The following is a 19,721-nucleotide window of genomic DNA, read 5'->3' on the forward strand; positions in this document are numbered from 1 at the left end:
ATCAATCAATCAATTCTTCTGAGACACCACATCTCAAAGGCGTCCTGTTTTTTTATGTGCTTCTTTCCTGGTGGTCCAGGTTTCACATCCATAGAAATGATGATGATGATGATGATGATGATGATGATGATGATGATAGTAATAATAATTTTATATTTAATATTTTTCTATTTTCTATTTTTGATGATGATGATGATAGTAATAATAATATTATATTTAATATTTTTCTATTTTCTATTTTCATATTATATATTTACTATTTTTCTATTTTCTATTTTTATTATTGTTATTATCAAATAATGATGATGATGAAGGAACCCAATTTTGTTAGCTGCCCATAACAAATTGTTCTCTGGGCATCTCACAATATGAATACGAATATGAATATGACAATAACACAACAATTTAAAAGATCCTATAACAACACATAAAACTATATAAACAAATTATAATACAAAATAGAAAAGAAAAAAACATCCGTTCCAAAATATTTCAAAACTTTTTTTTTTTAAAAAAAATCCATTTTAAAAAGACTGAGTGAACAGAAAAAGCTTCACCTGGAATCTAAAAGAGTACCATATTTGTGCTGAGGGCACATGGGGCTTTGCAGGATGCCCCATACCCCTGCAGGAAGCTAGAAGGAAAGGCTGAGATGCTCTCTTTTTCCTTACAGTTTCCTTAAAGTTTTCCTAAATGTGCTCGAATCGTGCTTCGAAGCGTGGTTCGGGTACATCCCTACCTTACAGCACACAGTGCTCATATACAATCACCCATCCAAATGGAAACCAGGACTGACCCTGCTTAACAACATGGACAAAGCATGCTCACTACCACAAGGCCAGCTCTCCTCCCCCAGTCCCGGTCAAAGCCATCCAGGGACTGGGGAAGTGTTGAAACCCTCTCCTGCTCCCGGGCGGCCTTACACAGATTAACGGAAGGGGGGAATTCTTGCTCCCGACTGAAGACTCTCTTAACATCACAGACCCCTGCAGAGGGTGGTCTTCCCCCATGCCAAGGGATTGTCAGGTGGGGTTTGTCGCTCCCTTGCATTACACAGAGAGACAGAAAGTGACTGCAGTATTCAGTAACCTATTGGGAGGGAACATAGGAAGCTTCCAAACCGAGTCAGACCATTGGTGTATCTAGCTCAGTGTTGTCTACACAAACTGGCAGCGGCATCACCAAGGCTGCAGGCAGGAGTCTCTTTCAGTCTTTTCTGGAGATGCCAGGGAGGGAATCTGGGATCTTCTACATGCAAGCATGCAATTCTGCACCCAGAGCAGCCCTATCCCCTCAAGGGGATACCTTACTGTGCTCACATATGCAGTCTCCCATCCAAATGCAAACCAGGGTGGACCCTGCTTAGCAAAAGGGACACTTCATGTTTGTCACCACAAGACCACCCCTTGTATAGGACCCTTGGAGCAAAAGGGTCCTCAGTGCAAGGGAGTATTCCCCTCCACCAGCAGTTTTGGGGGTATAGCCTTTAACTCATCTTCTAGAAACCAATGGAGGTACCATGTTCATTAGAACACATTTGATGGGATGAAATTAGGTTGATGGGTCAGACAGAGAGGGTTGGGGTTGTGGTGGCAGGAGAGATTAACCCATTTGGATGGACTTGCAAATTAGCCCCGTATTTCTTGCTCATTATTATTTAACTGAAAGCGAATTTCAGCCGGGTTTTTAATTGGATATGAACAAATCTGGATTGACTTGGAAATTAGCACAGGCATTTCTCCAAGCTCTTTTGTGGGGATGCAGGGGGAGAAATATCCCAAACTGTGTTTCCTCTAAGACGTGCGCACACACACATTTTTTGATGTCCACTCAGTCCATTTTAGATCCCGCTCAGGTTTAATCAGCAAGGCCCCACTCCAAATGCATGTGCGTACCCAATGCCTTGATGCTGCCACCCAGAACAAAACTCATTCAGCACACAGCTGAAAAATAAATTAGAGAGAACACTGATCTCGACTTGTTTCTAGCCAATCTGCCATGAATGAGGGGAGATCACCCATCGCTAGAAATCTCAGAAGCAGGGTTCCCTCTAACAGGGTTTCCCAGATGTTGACTGCAACTCCCATAATCCCCAAGCAAAAGCTGTTGCAGCTGGGGATTCTGGGAGATGTAGTCAACAACATCTGGGGATCCCTGTTAGATTGACCACTTTTTGACCCAGTGGTCAAAAGCTTCTGCCTGGAACTGGAACCCCCTCAATGGCTGGATTTCCACAGTGATCCCCAAAAGTTCTACTCCATTCAAGGGCCTTTAAGGCTAGATGGGGTATACAGTGCTATCCAGTCACCCCATCCCAAAAGTGGATGCTTTGGGCTCTCCTCTGTGGCACTCTGTCTCCCTCTCTCGTCCGGTGGCATCAAAAAGTTGCCGACGGTGCAAAAGGTTTTGGGCATCGCCTGTTTCAATGCCGTTTTAATGCTGCTTTGATGTAAGTTACTTTATGCCGGTCAAAGACCTTAATAATGATTGATTGATTGATTGATCAGAGTTCAGCGTCCCGTAAGCAGACGCTGTCTCAATTCTCGGAAACTAGATCCAACTGTGCGCCATCCAGGTTTGAACGCAGAATCTCTGGCAGTTGCAGGTGACAGGCAGGGGTCTCTCTCTCTGGCACGCATGCATCCCCCAGACAGAAGAGACAGGGGGGTGGGATGTGAATCTGGGAGAACAGCTAATTAAAACTCTATAATTAAACGAAGCCGCAAAATGTTTCTCTCCCCCACCCGCCCCTCCGCCGACAGAAGCGAGGGCTAATCCTTTGTTCCCTCCAGATGACCTATTTCCACTTTCCTGCAGGCCGGCGGAAGCTATGGGGGGGGGGGCGCCGTTTGAGCCGATAAATAGGGCCTGACCTATATTGCATAAACTGGAGCCCTTGCACTAGCCTCCGCTGCCCCCTCCCCACAGCCAATCAAGAGCGAGAAAGCCAAGCCACGTCCTCCCTTCCAGCTTCGGCAGATAGCTGTGAGCCCTGATGCTTTTGGAGTGAGATGAAATCCGTTTTCCCAATGCTGCACTCTGCTTGTGCATCTCTCCGATTGAGAACCTTTCCAAAGAACATCCATGCTGGACCAGGGTCCCACCCCAGTTGTAGGGGAGTCACAGCAGGAGAGAAGGCCTGCCCTCAATTCCTGCCTGTAGGCTTCCCAGCGGCATCTGGTGGGCCACTGTGTGAAACAGGATGCTGGACTAGATGGGCCTCCTTGGGCCCGATCCAGCAGGGCTGTTCTTATGTTCTAGTGTGCATTGAATGAAATGAAGGAAACAACAGCAAAAATAAATCCCATGGATGGGAAAAAATAAATGGAGTGAATGAAAATAAGAAAAAGGGGCAATCCAATGAAAATGAGAAAATAATATAGAAGGGGGTGTACATAATCCAGTTTGGATCCCCGCTGGTACTATATCGGGCAGCAATGATATAGGAAGATGCTGAAAGGCATCATCTCAAACTGTGTCGGAGGAGGCAATGGTCAACCCCTCCTGGATTCTACCAAAGACAACCACAGGGCTTTGTGGGCGCCAGGAGTCGAAATCGACTGGATGGCACACATTTAACTTGACCGTTACATAATCCAAGTTACAATATAAAATAAAACAAACAATTAAAACGCTTTCACAGAATAAAAACAATGAAAAACGATTCGCAAAATCGTATTCACAAAATAAAACGAAATCATTTCGCAGAGTAAAACGACCAAACAGTTTACAATCAGCTTTAACTCAAAGCCTGAGGAAACAGGTGGTGTCTTAAGGGTCTTTTTCAAAGCAGCCGGAGACGGAGAAGCTGTGGTTTTGACAGGGAGCGTATTCCAAAGCCCCGGGGCCACCACAGAGCAGGCCTTGACCAGAGTCGCCACCAAATGAGCCAGTGACAACCAGAACCGGACCTCCCAGATGATCTTAATAGGCAGTAGGGTTCATGACAAAGGAGATGCTCTCTTAAGTACCCTGGACCTAATCCATTAAGGGCTTTATTAACAGTAATAACAAGATATCTAGAGAGGTCTGTCTGCGGTTGCCACCAACTCGTCTGGCAGCTGCTCGGGAAAGAGCTTTCTCTGTTGCTGCCCCTGGGCTTTGGAATATGCCCCCTGTTGAAATAAGAGCCTCCCCATCTCTGGCAACTTTTAAAAAGGCACTGAAGACACATTTATTCACCCAGGCTTTTCATTAGATTTGTGGTTTTACATTTCTAACATTGGTTTTAAATGATTTTCATGTTTAAATGATTTTACTTGTTTAATTCAGGGTTTCTTAACCTTGGGCCCCCAGCTGTTGATGGACTATAAATCCCATCATCCCCAGCCATGTCCATTGTGGCTGGGGGTGAAGGGAGTTGTAGTCTATCCACATCTGGGGGGCCAAGGTTAAGAAACCCTGGTTTAATTGATATAGTTTTGATTTTTAATTGTTAATTGATACTAATGGGTGTTGTTGTTGTTTTTAATGTAAACCTCCCTGAGCCATTTTTCGAAGGGCGGTATGTGAATCAAATAAATAAATAATAAAAATAATAAATTATCTTATAAATTTCCGACCAAAATGAAAGAACAGGATAGGCCCAAACCATTTGCGTCGGTGTTCCCACCTCTAAATTCCGCCTCAGGTATTTGGGAGTCTGCAGCCAACTTTTCCTAAATATGCATGATTTTCCCATTTTGCCCAGGGTGCACAAATGCCTCGTCCCCTCTCACCTTCTTGCCTTTTTCCTTGACAGGATCTAAGCGAGTTCAATGCCACGGCGGTCAAGAGCCCCACCAACACCGTGACAGTGCAGAATCTCAAAGCGGGCACCATTTACGTCTTCCAGGTGCGGGCACGCACGGTGGCCGGCTACGGGCGTTACAGCGGCAAGATGTACTTCCAGACCATGACCGAAGGTGAGGAGCAGGTGGATCATTTCCTGGGTCAGCTACGGCTGGGCTTTGGAACACAGGAAGCTGCCTTCTACCGAGTCAGACCCTCGGTCCCTCTAGCTCAGTATTGTCTACCCAGACTGGCAGCGGCTTCTGGTCTTGTGGTCGCAAGCATGAATTGTCCCCTTTGCTAAGCAGGCTCTCCCCTGGTTGGCATTTGAATGGGAGACAACATGTGAGCACTGTAAGCTATTCCCCTTAGGGGATGGGGCCACCCCTCATTTGAAAAGCATCTGTTTTTGCATGCAGGAGGTTCCAAGTTCCCTCCCTGGCAGCATCTGCAAGATCGGGCTGAGAGAGATTCCTGCCTGCAACCTTGGAGAAGCTGTTGCCAGCCTGGGTAGACAATACTGAGCAAGATGGACCGAGAGTCTAACTCCATATAAGGCAGCCTCCTATGTTCCTAAGGTTGCAGGCAGGAGTCTCTCTCAGCCTTATCGTGGTGATACCAGGGAGGGAATCTGGGACCTTCTGCATGCAAGCATGCCGATATCCTTCACAAAGTGGCCCCACTCCCTGAGGGGAATATCTTCCAGTGCTCACACGTCATCTCCCATTCAAATGCAAACCAGGACAGACCCTGCTTAGCAAAGGACTGTATCGGAACCGCCCAGAGATGCAGGTTTTGGGCGGTATAGAAATATCTCAAACAAATTAAATAAATAAGTAAATAAATAAAATACATCGAAACAGTGCCCACGCATGCAGTCTCCCTTTCAAATGCAAACCAGGGTGGACCCTGCTTAGCCAAGGACTGCATCGAAACAGTGCCCACGAGTGTAGTCCCCCATTCAAATGCAAACCAGGGCAGACCCTGCTTAGCAAAGGACTGTATCGGAACCACCCAGAGATGCAAGTTTTGGGCAGTATAGAGATACCTCAAACAAATTAAATAAATAAGTAGATAAATAAAATACATCAAAAGAGTGCCCACGCATGCAGTCTCCCATTCAAATGCAAACCAGGATGGACCCTGCTTAGCCAAGGACTGCATCGAAACAGTGCCCACGCGTGTAGTCCCCCATTCAAAGGCAAACCAGGGCAGACCCTGCTTAGCCCCGGGGGCAATTCATGCTTGCAACGATTAAGTCCAGCTCGCCTCTGTCTATGGTGCAAGCAATCACCCCCTCGCCTTTGTGTGTCTTTGCAGCCGAGTATCAAACCAGCATCCAGGAGAAGCTGCCCCTGATCATCGGCTCCTCGGCCGCGGGGCTGGTCTTCCTCATCGCCCTCGTGGTCATCGTCCTTGTCTGCAGCAGGTAGGGAGGTCGTGGTCATGGGAGAAGGCCAGGCCATCTGGGAACTGGCAAACGCTGGATGGGGGCAAGCCAGATGTAGCCAGAGTCACAGACCCAGGATTTCACGGCTCTCTTTCCTGTACTACATTGGAACATGCAAACATGCTCCCCAGTTGTTTTTGGACTACAACTCCCATCATCCCCAGCCGCAGTGGCCAATAGCCAGGGATTGTGGGAGTTGTCGAACAACATCTGCAGGAGGGCCGAAGCGGAGCAACCCTGCTCTACAGGAATGATGTACAGTCGTAATGCTGTCGGTCAGGGATTCCCAACCTTTGACACTCCAGATGGTGCTGAACTACAACTCCCATCATACACCCCAGACGGGGCTGATGGGAGTTAGGAACAGAGGAAGCTGCCATTTACCGAGTCAGACCCTTCGTCCATCGAACTCAGTATTGTCTACCCAGACTGGCAGCGGCTTCTCCAAGGTTGCAGGCAGGAGTCTCTGCCAACCCTCTCTTGGAGATATCTTTGCTCTCCTCCACACACACACACCCCTCTTTTTTCTACATTCCTTCATTTAAGGGCGATCCAATTTGCAGCCAAATCCACAAATTGCCCCCGATTCGGCGCGAATCGATTCGTATGTGAATCAAATTGCACATCCCTACTAAACAGCTTAGGCCCATGGAGAACGTCCTAGGAACATAGGAAGCTGCCATATACTGACTCAGACCATTGGTCCATCAAACTCACTATTGTCTACCCAGGCTGGCAGCGGCTTCTCCAAGACTGCAGGCAGGAGTCTCTCTCAGCCCTATCTTGGAGGTGCCAGGCAGGGAACGTCATGCGAACAGGCCGGTGCTCTTTCCATCCTATTCCCCACCCTAAGGGAAATCTCTTAAAGAGCTCGAACATGTAGTCTCCCATTCAAATGCAAACCAGGGTGGACCCAGCTTAGCAAAGTGGGCAAGTCATGCTTGCGGCCACAAGGCCAGCTCTCCTGGTTGCAGTTCAACGACATCTGGAGGACCACAGTTTGGGGGCGCCCTGTGATCGCACGTTCCCGCACTGAGCTGGGGGTTGGTCTAGAGGACCTCTGAGATCCCTTCTGGCTTTGACCACCTGTGACTCAGCATATCTGCCAATTTGCCACCATTCTCACTGCAGCTCCCCGGAGCGCAGGCTGAGTGGGCTGGCCGCACGCCAGCACCCACTGCTGCTCTGGAACGGGACTCCTGAGTCGCATGAGTGCAGCTGTAGCTTCGTCGGGGAGGAGAGGATGTGGGTGTGGCAGGCTCTCAGCCGGGAGGGGCGCGGGGGTTGTGGGGAGCGCTGCCTCTCTGGGCTGAGAGCTGAAGCCCAGCCTTGCCCCCTACTCTGCTAGTCCATCTGCCTCCAGCTCAGCACGGTACTCTCCTTCCAGAAGACGCGGATTTGAGCGCGCCGATTCCGAGTACACCGACAAGCTCCAGCACTACACCAGCGGCCACAGTATGTACACGTCGGGGGACGGGGAGGTGCGGGTGGGCGGTCGCTCCTTCGCCAGCTTCGGCAAATTGTGCATAGTCTTTGAAGCTCCGCCCTGCAAGAAACCGAGATAGATTCAGGCTGGAGATTGGGGAGAATTTCCAATGTGTAATAGCTGCTTGACGTTGGAACAGGCCGCCACAAGGAGCAGCGGGCTCTCCCCTGGAGGTTTTCAAAGAGACTGCCACCTATCTGGTTCCGCCTCCCTTTTGCTCCCTCTCTCACAACACGAGGGCCAGGGGCCATCCCATGAAACGGAAGGTCGGGAAATTTGGAACCGACAAGAGGAAGCACTTTTTCCACACAGTGCGTGCTTAGCCTATGGAATTCCCTGCCACCGGATGTGGTGACTGCCACGGGTTTGGGTGGCTTTAAAAGGGGCTTAGACAAAGTCAGGGAGGACAGGTCTATCAATGGCTACTTAGTCTGGTGGCTGCCACCTCCAGCCTCAGAGGTATGCTGCTTCTCAATCCCAGTTGCAGGGGAGCAACAGCAAGAGAGAGGGCATGCCCTCACCTCTTGCCTGTGGGCTCCCCAGAGGTATCTGATAGGCCACTCTGTGGAACAGGATGCTGGACTAGATAGGTCTTGGGCCTGATCCAGCAGGGCTTTTCTTATAGATGCTGCAGAAGATTCTGGTACTAAGCAGATTAGAAGGCCTCCAAGGTACCTTCCAGCTCTAAAAGCCATTTCTCATGACCATATGGGGGCGACCTGGAGGAAGGCAACCTCCTGAGTCATACCTCCCAGACGACCAGAACGTTTTTTCGGCTCCATAACTTGCACACCCAAACAAATGCTGCAGTGACATTCTCCATCACTGTTATCGGGAGCTGGAACCTCCAGCTTTCCCACAATGCACTGTGTGAGCAGCGGAGAGGCAACTCACAGCAGCTCCGCTCTGCCTGGCTGCGCAAGCCACCAGACTCTATGATAAACATGGCTGCTGGCATCCTGGGAACCATTTAAATTGGTGTGGCAGCACAGACAACCAAAACAAAAGGTAGGACAGACTCCATTTTCATCCTACATCACTTTTAACCTGGGTAGCAGATCTGGGCTACCTAGGTTCAGAGCTGCTGGGTCAAGAAGACTCCCGGTTCCCCAGATCCCTGGGTTGATCCCACTCCTACCCAGGAATCTCTGGTCATGAGAACAGGCTCTATGATTCTATGAACTAGGGAAGCCTAAGGGGAGATACTATTGCTGTCACCTAGAAGAAGGAGCAGACATGATCTTTGTTGTTCCCAATGGTAGAAACAGAACCAATGGGTCAAAATGTCAAAATGAAGCAGATTCAGGTTAAATGTTGGGAAGAATTTCCTGAGCAGTTCCAAAGGTAACGGAATCAAGCACGTGGTCACTTTTACTATGACTGTAGCCATAAGCAATGTTCAGGTTGAGAGAGAGAGAGAGACACACACACACACACACACCAGAAGGCCACATTTTTGCAGAACTCTTACATATTAAGATGTCTGAAACTTGCAAAACATGTTGGTAACAGATTATTGGGAAATGGGTTCTGATGCCATTGCTGATGTATTTAGCAAATTTCACACACTATCTATAATGTGTACGAGATTTGAAAAAAACATGAGATTTTAGTAGATGTTTGTTTGTTTAATTTTTTACATTTATATCCCGCTCTTCCTCCAAGGAGCCCAGAGTACTACATACTTGAGTTTCTCTTTCACAACAACCCTGTGAAGTAGGTTAGGCTGAGAGAGAAGTGACTGGCCCAGAGTCACCCAGCAAGTCTCATGGCTGAAGGGGGATTTGAACTCGGGTCTCCCGGGTCCTAGTCCAGCGCTCTAACCACTACACCACGCTGGCTCTTTTTGCTCTTTGTGTTCTTTTTGCCCGTGGGTATATATAAGATCAACTTGAAAAATGGACTTCAGCCATTGCAAAAGTGGTAACATGCCCGATTCCGTTATCCTTAGACGTTACCCTTGATTTCGTTACCCATTGTCGTTCTGACTGTGAAAGCCGTTGGACAGTGGAGCAGTCTCCTGAGATCTCCTTCATTGCGAGTTTTCAGGCAGAGACTGGATGGCCATCTGTCTGGGATATTGTCGCAGATGCTTACACTCAGCTGGGGGTTGGACTAAAAGACCTTTAGGTACCTTCCAGCGCGCATGGTTTTAGTGTGCTGAGTGTGAAGCACAGAAGCAGGAAACCTGGGTTTTATTTATTTTTACATTTGCATCCCACTCTTTCTCTAAGGAGCCCAGAGCACTGTGCATGGTTATTTTTATCCGCACAACAACCCTGTGAAGTAGGTTAGGCTGAGAGTTAAAGCGACTAGCCCAGAGTCACCCAGTGAGTTCCATGGCTGGATGGGGATTTGAACTCGGGTCTCCCTGGTCCTAGTCCAACACTCTACTGGATGAGTCTGGGGCAGTCAATAGCACTTATCTTAACCTATCTCACCATGTTGTAAGGGGAAATTAAGATTAACCCTGTTTACATTGCCCTGAGCTTCATGGAGGCAGAGAAGCCTGCAGGTATGATAAATGCATTGTAAAACCTGTTTTTCCCGACTTCTGAGCAGTGACCCCCGGCATGAAGATTTACATCGACCCCTTCACCTACGAGGACCCCAATGAAGCCGTCAGGGAGTTTGCTAAGGAGATTGACATTTCTTGTGTCAAAATCGAGCAAGTGATTGGTGCAGGTAAGCCCCACGCTTCAGTCTCCTTCCCGCAGCAAAACGAACGTGTCTTCTACTGACTGAGTCAGACCCTTGATCCGTTTAGCTCAGCGTTGCCTGCACTGTCTGGCAGCAGATTTCCGGGTTTCAAAGAGGGGTCTTTCCCAATTCTCCCTCAGTGGGGGAGTGTATCCGAGGGTGGGTTGCTCCTCCCACCTGCTCCGAGCCGGGCCAATCAAGAAGGCACTTACCAGAGGCCCTGTGAGAGGAGCCACCCCCTCGGCCTCCAGTTTCTGCCCCGTTTCGCTCCGAAGCAGGAAACCTTTTTGCGAACCGCTGGTGCGCTTAGTCCTCTTTCTCTTTTCATTCCCTCCCACCCCATGCCTTTCCCTGTGTGGATAAGTATGGAATGGAACTGAATCTTTATTTCAGTCACTGATCGGACAAAAATACAACACAATAGATAAGTAGTAACTTCCAGCAATCGTGATTCTGCTAGTACTTTCTTACAAAACGCCATTTACAATATAACAATGTGTAGTACAATATATACACTCACGATTTTACCAAATTGCTTCGTTACACCACTTGCGGTGTAGCAGAATCTTGCCACCTTGGTAGAAACGTTAATGCCACTGTCGGACAAAAGGAGAGACACATAAAAGGCCGAAGGGAATCTAGACAAAAGAGGTGACAAAAGTGCCAGCCAAATATCTCTGTAAAACCAACAGTGAAGCAACGTATGATCAATCATCTCAACCACTGCTGACTGACACGGGCATAACTGTTGAGCAAAAGCAAAACCACGATAGCAAGAGGTTGCCGGTTCGAATCCCCTCTAGTATGTTTCCCAGACTATGGGAAACACCTCTATCGAGCAGCAGCGATATCGGAAGATGCTGGAAGGCATCATCTCATACTGGGTGGGAGGAGGCAATAGTCAGCCCTTCCTGTGTCCTACCAAAGACAGCCACATGGCTCTGTGGGCGCCAGGAGTCGACACCGATTTGACGGCACAACTTTACTTTAAGAGAGCTGAGGGGAGCGCATTCAAGCATGCCAAGGCAAACGCCCTTCTTGATTTGGCAAGGAAAAGCTCATGTAAATATTTAGCTGGTTTATGAGGGTGAGTTGCATTACCTAGGAAAGGTCAATGTCTGATTTGGGCCCTGTCTCTCTGAGTTGCTGTGTCCCCAATCCACTGCCTGATTATCTCCTTGGCTTTTAAGACCCCTAAGGAGACCAACACTGGGATTTTGATTGATTGGTTAAGTGCCGTCAAGTCGATGTCAACTCTTAGTGACCGCATAGATAGGTTCTCTCCAGGATGATCCGTCTTCAACTTGGCCTTGAAGGTCTCTCCGTGGTGCATTCATTGCTGTCGTAATCGAGTCTATCCAGCTTGCTGCTGGTCGTCCTCTTCTTCTCTTTCCTTCCACCTTTCCCCAGCATTATGGATTTCTCAAGGGAGCCGGGTCTTTGCATAATGTATCCAAAGTAGGATCATTTGAGCCTGGTCATTTGTGCCTTGAGTGGAAATTCTGGATTGATTTGTTCTATGATCCATTTGTTCCTGGTGGTGGTAAAACTGCCGCCCTGTAACCAGAAGGTTACAAGTTCGATCCTGACCAGGGGCTCAAGGTTGACTCAGCCTTCCATCCTTCCGAGGTCGGTAAAATGAGTACCCAGAATGTTGGGGGCAATATGCTAAAAATCATTGTAAACCGCTTAGAGAGCTTCCAGCTATAGAGCGATATATAAATGTAAGTGCTATTGCTATTGCTATTGCTTGTTTTCCTGGCCGTCCATGGCATCATCAAAAGTCTTCCCCATCACCAAAGCTCAAAAGCATCAATGCTTTTTCTATCTTGCTCCTTCAAGATAGAAGACGTATTTTTCTAGCATTGGGATACTTAGCCCATAACTTTCTAATTTCCTCTCAAGTCCCACGTTCCATGCAGATGCAATATTGTCCTTCAGGACCAGAGGAGAGAGGCCCCTTGACCGAGATTTAGTTTCAAGTAATGTGTGGATAATTAGCAAGGTAGGGAAATAGATTCGCAGCCAAACATCCCCTTTGGTCGCTGGGCTGCTACTGCACATTGCGACTTCTTCCACATGGCTGCTCGCCCACTTGGCAGCGAGAGATTTTTAAATTCTTGGTTGATTATTATTAGTATTAGTATTATTTTGCATTTATATCCCGCTTTTCCTCCGAGGCGCTCAGAGGTTATTTTTATCCTCACAACAACCCTGCGAGGTAGGTTAGGCTGAGGGATATGCTCCTGGCCCAGAGTCACCCAGTGAGTTTCATGGTTGAATGGGGATTCGAACTCAGGTCTTCCCGGCCCTCGCCCAACACTCTAACCACTACGCTATGCTGGCTTGATTGTGAACCTCCTCAGGATGGCTAGAGGCTGTTTGTTGCTTTTGAGCTTCAGGGCTGTGTAGAAGAGCGGGCGGGAGGTGGCCGCTAAGACCCCTGCGGCCAAAGTCGGGAAAGGGGACTGACCTCTCTCCCACGCCTTGGGCTCCGTACTCCAGGGGAGTTTGGCGAGGTGTGCAGCGGCCACCTGAAGTTGCCGGGCAAGCGGGAGAGCTTTGTGGCCATCAAGACCCTGAAGTCCGGCTACACGGAGAAGCAGAGGCGGGACTTCCTGAGCGAGGCCAGCATCATGGGCCAGTTCGACCACCCGAACGTCATCCACCTGGAGGGGGTGGTCACCAAGAGCACCCCTGTCATGATCGTCACCGAATTCATGGAGAACGGCTCACTGGATTCCTTCCTGCGGGTATGCCACTGGCGCGGTGGGATGGGGGAGAGAATGGTACCCTGATTCCTTGTTTCCAAGTGGCCCAGCAGGTCTGGGAAAGCCCTGTGGGGGGTGCGCCAAGAGCATAGGAACATAGGAAGCTGCCATGTACTGAGTCAGACCCTTGGTCCATCTAGCTCAGTATTATCTACCCAGAGTGGCAGCGGCTTCTCCAAGGCTGCAGGCAGGAGTCTCTCTCAGCCCTCTCTTGGAGATGCTGCCAGGGAGGGAGTTTGGAAACTTCTGCTCTTCCCAGAGTGGCTCGATCCCCGGAGGGGAACATCTCACAGTGCTCACATGTGGCATCCCATTCAAATGCAACCAGGGCAGACCCTGCTTAGCTAAGGGGACAAGTCATGCTTGCTACCCCAAGACCAGCTCTCACAGCATGTGTGAGCCACAGACTCTGAACAGGTGCTGTTCCCTACACACACACACACACACACACGCACACGTATAGGCATTGAGCATTGGTCTCCCTGGACATACAAGACTGGGATTTGGCACCTGATTGGTTCATTGCCCAGAAAGCCGTCATTCTTAATTTCAGACTGCCAAGTTGCTAGTCCCTGTGATGAGGAGGCAAAGCTTTTCAAATGTACTGTATTTCTCCCCTCGGCAAAAGGATGCACAGTGCATAACAAGCATTATTATTATTATTATTATTATTATTATTATTATTATTATTATTATTGATAATAATGATGATGATGATGATGATAATAATAATTATTATTATTATTACATGTATATCCCGCTCTTCCTCCAAGGAGCCCAGAGCGGTGTACTACATACTTAAGTTTCCCTTCACAACAACCCTGTGAGGTGGGGCAGCTTTCCGGGGAGACCACCCGCTGCCTGGTTTTACTGACCACTCGTCTTGCGGGGCCTTCTCCTTTGTCTCCCCTCAGCAAAACGACGGGCAGTTCACGGTGATCCAGCTGGTGGGCATGCTGCGGGGCATTGCGGCCGGCATGAAGTACCTGGCCGACATGAACTACGTCCATCGTGACCTGGCGGCCCGCAACATCCTTGTCAACAGCAACCTCGTCTGTAAGGTCTCCGACTTCGGCCTCTCCCGCTTCCTGGAGGACGACACGTCGGACCCCACCTACACCAGCGCCCTGGTAAGATTCCGATTCAGGAAGGAAGGCTCGTGGGAAGGGGGGGGGCTAAAGTTGCCACGGCAGCAGGGGGCGGGGTCTTGTCAAGAGTATCAGATGCTTCTCGGGGTCGATACACACAGGTGTATAGCATCGTGGAGAGAGTGTGGGACTAGGACCGGGGAGATCCGAGTTCGAATCCCTGTATAGCTGAAGTTGCCGAGGCAACAGGGGGAACTGGGTCTTGTCAAGAGTATCAGATGCTTCTGGGAGTCGATACACACAGGCGCATAACGTCGTGGATAGAGTGTGGGACTAGGAACGGGGAGATCCGAGTTCGAATCCCTGTTCGGCTACGAAATTCGCTTGCTGACTGTGGGTCAGACCTGCCGCTCGCAGCCTGGCCTCACAGCCACCTCACAGGGTGGCTGTGAGGATAAATGGACCAAATTCACCCAAAATAAAGAAGACTCTGAAATCAAGACCAGCCTCTCTGGAAAATCAGTTAAATATAAGTTGTATGGTTTAGGCAAAAGAAAGAGAACCCTAAATTTCTTTGGCCTGGCTTTCCAGGGTTTTTAAACTTCAACCCAATTTTGGGGCTTTTAATTACTGTAAACTGTTTAATTGCTGTTTTAAAATGTTTTTACATTGTTAATTGTTGCTATATTGTTCTTAATTTGTTTTAGCTTTTTATTGTTTTAGAGGCTTGTTTTAATTGTAAACCGCCCTGAGCCATTTTGGAAGGGCCGTATATAAATCAAATAAATAAATAAATAAAAATAAATGCAAGATAGCCTCCCAGTTTCTAATATCAAAGAGCTTGAGGGAGCAGGGAATTAAACTTGGATTCTGGTGAACACAGTGATCATGCACACCACTCTGGGCTCCTTGGAGGAAGAGCAAAATATAAATGTGGAAATGAATGAATGAATGAATGAACAGCACACCCATTCTGTCAAAGAATCAAAGAGTTGGAAGGCACCTTAAAGGTCATCTAGTCCCACCTCCTGCCCACTACAAGAATCAGCAGCAGGACCCCAGTCAAATGGCCATCCAGGTTCTGTTTGGTAAACTCCCATGAAGGAGAAGTTGCTACTGCCTGAGGCTGACGATCAGACAGTTCTGCCTGGAATTTCCTCCTGAATCTGTTTCTTTGTCATTCCAACCCCTGGGTTGCCCTCGGGAGCAGAAGAGGACACATCCGCTTCTCTTTTCAGTGTGACAGGGAGTCAGATATTTGAAGACAGCTCTCTCATCCTTTTCCCCAAGGAGATCGTCCCATGCTCACCACGTCATCGGGTTCTGTATTTATGTCCGTTCAGAATGCCAGTTTTGCACACCGAAGATCCCAGGTTCAATCCCTGACAGTATCTCCAGGAAGGGCTAAGAAAGACCAGTCTGAACCGCCGGAGAGCCTCTGCCAGTCAATGTGCAGATAAGGCTGAGTGAGACGGAGCAAAGTTGGACTCAGTAGAGGGCAGCTTCCTATGGATTGCATTTGGATGGGGGAACCACAGGCAAGTGCCGGAAGATATCCCCATTAGGGCAGGGGTAGGCCGCCTCCAGTTGTGTTTGAACTACAACTCCCATGATTCCCAGCTACAATAAATTGAGCTGGAGAACCCAAGGTGCCTTCCCCCTGCCTTAGGGGATTTGCTGTACCTCTGTTTTGCATTTCCATGTCCAGTCCCTGGCGGCATCTCCAAGTAGGGCTGGGAAAGACCCCTTCCTGAAACCTTGGAGAGCTGCTGCCTGTCCGTGCAGAAAGTACTGGGTCTGACTCAGTAGGCAGCTTCATACATTCATCAGATGCAACCATGTATCGGGGTAGAGCACCTGCTTTGAATGCAGGAAGTCCCAGTTTCAATCCCTGGCAGCATCTCCAGGTAGGGCTGGGAGAGACTCCTGCCTGGAACTTTGGAGGAGCCGCTGCCAGTCAGAGCAGTCAATCCTGAGCCCTATGGACCAAGGGTCTGACTCAGTATAAAGCGACTTTCCGCATTCCTATGAAGAGCTCCTGCTCTGAACACAGAAAGAGGGTTCTGTCCCTGGCAGTATCTCTGCATATGGCTGGGGGGGGGGGACCCATCTCAGACCCTCGGCGAGCTGCTGCCAGTCTGTGTCGGCAGTACTGAGCACCCGTGAGTAGACCAGGCCTGCTCAACCTTGCCCCCACCCCAGCTGTTTTTGGACTACAACTCCCATCATCCCTAGCCACAGTGCCCAATAGCCAGGGATTATGGGTGTTGCAGGCCAACATCTGCAGAAGGGCCGAAGTTGAACAGGCCTGGAGTAGACCCAGCAGAGGATGACTTTCTCTGCTTCTGCTCCGTTTTTCCTTTTCCGACCACAAAGCGGATTCCTGGTTGTCGCTGATCCACAGACTCTGCTGCGAATTCCTCACCTCCGCCTCCTCCTCACGCGGAATAACTGAGACAGGCAACTGCAGAAGCCTCATTGCCGGCATCAGCTACGCCTCAACGCGCTTGCTGCTGATCGAGGAAGACGCGCCATAAATTGTTAACGCTGCCGTGCGACCTCGGCATGAAGGAGCAGAGTGCATTTGACTGAGCCGCCTGCGTCTTTGGCAGACTCTGTCTTTCCTCCTCGGCAGACGAAAGAGATGCTCAAGCCAAAAGGTGACCCAGATAAAGTGCCCGGAGACCCACTCCAACTTAGGAACATAGGAAGCTGCCATATACTGAGTCAGACCATTGGCCTATCTAGTTCAGTGTTGTCTTCACAGACTGGCAGTGGCTTCTACAGGGCTGCAGGCAAGAGTCTCTCTCAGCCCTGTCTTGGAGATGCTGCCAGGGAGGGAACTTGGAACTTAGATGCTCTTCCCAGAGTGGCATCTCCATCCCCTGAGGGGAATCTCTTCCAGTGCTCACACTTCTAGTCTCCCATTCATATGCAACCAAGGTGGACCCTACTTAGCTAAGGGGACAAGTCATGCTTGCTACCACAAGACCAGCTTGAGTGGCTACTCCCTAGTTTCCTCACAGGATCATCCCTGATGATGAAAGATCACCAGTGGCCAATAGTCAGGCATTATCAGAGTTAGGAACATAGGAAGCTGCCATATACTGAGTCAGACCATTGGTCCATCTAGCTCAGTATAGTCTGCACAGACTGGCAGCGGCTTCTCTGAGGTTGTGGGCAGGAATCTCTCTCCACCCTATCTTGGAGATGCCAGGGAGGCAACCTGGAATCTTCTACATGAAAGCATGCAGATGCTCTTCCCAGACTGGCCCCATTTTCTAAGTGGACTATCTTAGTGCTCACAAGTAGTCTCCCATCCAAATGGAAACCAGGGTGGACCCTTCTTAGCAAAGGGGACAAGTCATCCTTGCTACCACAAGACCAGCTCTCCTCAAAGCAACCAACTTTGGGTTCCGACTGTGGTTTGCCTGCCTTACAGAAACCAGGATTTGATTGTTGTGCATTTCAAACATACAACTAACTGCAGTTAAATGAAATAGACCAGAATTCTGCATGATTTGCCCACAGGTTCAGGGAGGGTGTCGTGATCCAAGGCTTTGGTGCCAAACATCCCATTGCAACCACCTTTATTCCTTCCAGCCATGGATGGATCGGCAAATATCCCAGGTCACCACATAACATTTCTCACTTCTATTTCTTTTCTCACAGGGTGGGAAAATCCCGATCCGTTGGACAGCACCTGAAGCCATCCAGTACCGGAAGTTCACTTCTGCCAGTGACGTGTGGAGCTACGGCATAGTCATGTGGGAAGTGATGTCCTATGGGGAGAGACCGTACTGGGACATGACCAATCAAGACGTAAGTCGGGGGGCAAGATCGTAGCTTTGGCTGACGCTGGAGCAATTCTGTGGGGCAATACAGAAGCAATACCATGATAGCTTTGGAGGATACACCTTCTGGCATCAGTAACGGGAGCACCTACAATCAAGCAGGGTCGCTGGTGAGCTTGTGGGGAGCAATTGGGTTTAATCCATCCCTCCGCTCATGAGACCGGCAATATCTTGCCTCTTCCTCCTGATTGATTGATTAAATGCCGTCAAGTCGGTGTCTACTCTTAGCAACCACATAGATAGATTCTCTCCAGGATGATCCGTCTTCAACTTGGCCTTGAAGGTCTCTCAGTGGTACATTCATTGCTGTCGTAATCGAGTCCACCCACCTTGCTGCTGCTCGTCCTCTTCTTCTCTTTCCTTCAGCTTTGCCCAGCATTATTTTTATTTATTTATTCGTTTATTTAAAATATTTCTATACCACCCAAACTTTGCATCTCTGGGCAGTTTACAATTAAAATCGTTTAAAACATTAAATCCATTAATAATTAAAATCATTTAAAAGATTTAAAACATTTTAAACCCAGTATTAACATGATTTAAAACTATAAATCTAATTAATCTAATAATCTAAATCTAATTATGGACTTCTCAAGGGAGCTGGGTTTTCACATAATGTGTCCGAAGCATGATAGTTTGAGCCTGGTCCTTTGTGCCTTGAGCAAAAATCATGGATCGATTTGATCTATGATCCATTGGTTTGTTTTCCTGGCTGTCCGTAGCATCCTCTAAAGTCTCCTCCAGCACCAAAGTTCAAAAGCATTAGTGCCTTTATCTCCTGCTACTGCTTATATACTGCTTTTCAGCAGAAGTTTCCAAAGCAGTTTGCGTAGAAAAATAAATAATAAATAAATAAGGCGGTCCCCTTTCTCCAAAGGGCTCACAGTCTGAAAAGAAATGTAAGGTAGACACCAGAAACAGCTACTGGACGGATGTTGTGCTGGGCTTGGGTAGGGCCATCTGCTCTCCCCTTGCAAAATGTAAGAGAATTGCCACTTCAAAAGGTGCCTTTTTGCTCAGCTAATAGGGATCTCTGCCTAGTATTGCTGTCGCAAAAGGTTCCAAGTGCCCTCCCTGGCACCATCTCCAAGATAAGGGTGGAGAGAGACTCCTGCCTGCAACCTTGGAGAAGCCGCTGCCAGTCTGGGTAGACAATACTGAGCTAGACGGACCAAGGGTCTGACTCAGGATATGGCAGCTTCCTATGTTCCTACATTCACTGTTCCGTTTCTGCATTTTGCCCTTCACAGAAGGTCCTCTTGATAGGAATATACACAGGAACTTATTTATTTATTTATATATTTATTTCATTCCATTTCATTTCTATACCGCCCGGAACGCAAGTTCTCTGGGCGGCTCACAAAACAATGAAAACAGCCAATAAAAGATTAAAACATTTCAACAATTAAAATTAAACTATTAAAACACTATTAAAACAGTATCTAACATGGGAAGCTGCGGTCTACTGAGTCTGACCCTTGGTCCATCTAGTACAATATTGCCTACACAGACTGGCAGCAGCTTCTCCCAAGTTGCAGGCGGGAGTTTCTCCCAACGCTCTCTGGAGATGCTGCCAGGGAGGGGTCTTGGATGCTTCTGCAT

The 19,721-nt window shown here is 48.5% G+C and overlaps 1 protein-coding gene across 6 annotated transcripts in view; it reads left to right on the top strand.

The window, feature by feature from the left end:
- The window catches only part of EPHB2 (EPH receptor B2), a 180,076-nt gene that overhangs the window by 139,738 nt on the left and 20,617 nt on the right, over positions 1-19,721 (top strand). For 3 of the 6 annotated variants that reach the window (XM_053281036.1, XM_053281031.1, XM_053281035.1), the window contains 7 exons: positions 4,742-4,904; positions 6,091-6,199; positions 7,569-7,675; positions 10,269-10,391; positions 12,912-13,159; positions 14,092-14,307; positions 17,938-18,087. In XM_053281036.1, coding sequence (XP_053137011.1) covers positions 4,742-4,904; positions 6,091-6,199; positions 7,569-7,675; positions 10,269-10,391; positions 12,912-13,159; positions 14,092-14,307; positions 17,938-18,087 — 1,116 coding nt within the window. The remainder of the gene's footprint in view (positions 1-4,741; positions 4,905-6,090; positions 6,200-7,568; positions 7,676-10,268; positions 10,392-12,911; positions 13,160-14,091; positions 14,308-17,937; positions 18,088-19,721) is intronic. The other 3 variants (XM_053281032.1, XM_053281033.1, XM_053281034.1) reach the window with 3 other exon arrangements.

Source organism: Hemicordylus capensis, chromosome 16 (genome assembly GCF_027244095.1).
Source record: "Hemicordylus capensis ecotype Gifberg chromosome 16, rHemCap1.1.pri, whole genome shotgun sequence".
In the NCBI taxonomy this organism is placed as follows: Eukaryota; Metazoa; Chordata; class Lepidosauria; order Squamata; family Cordylidae; genus Hemicordylus; species Hemicordylus capensis.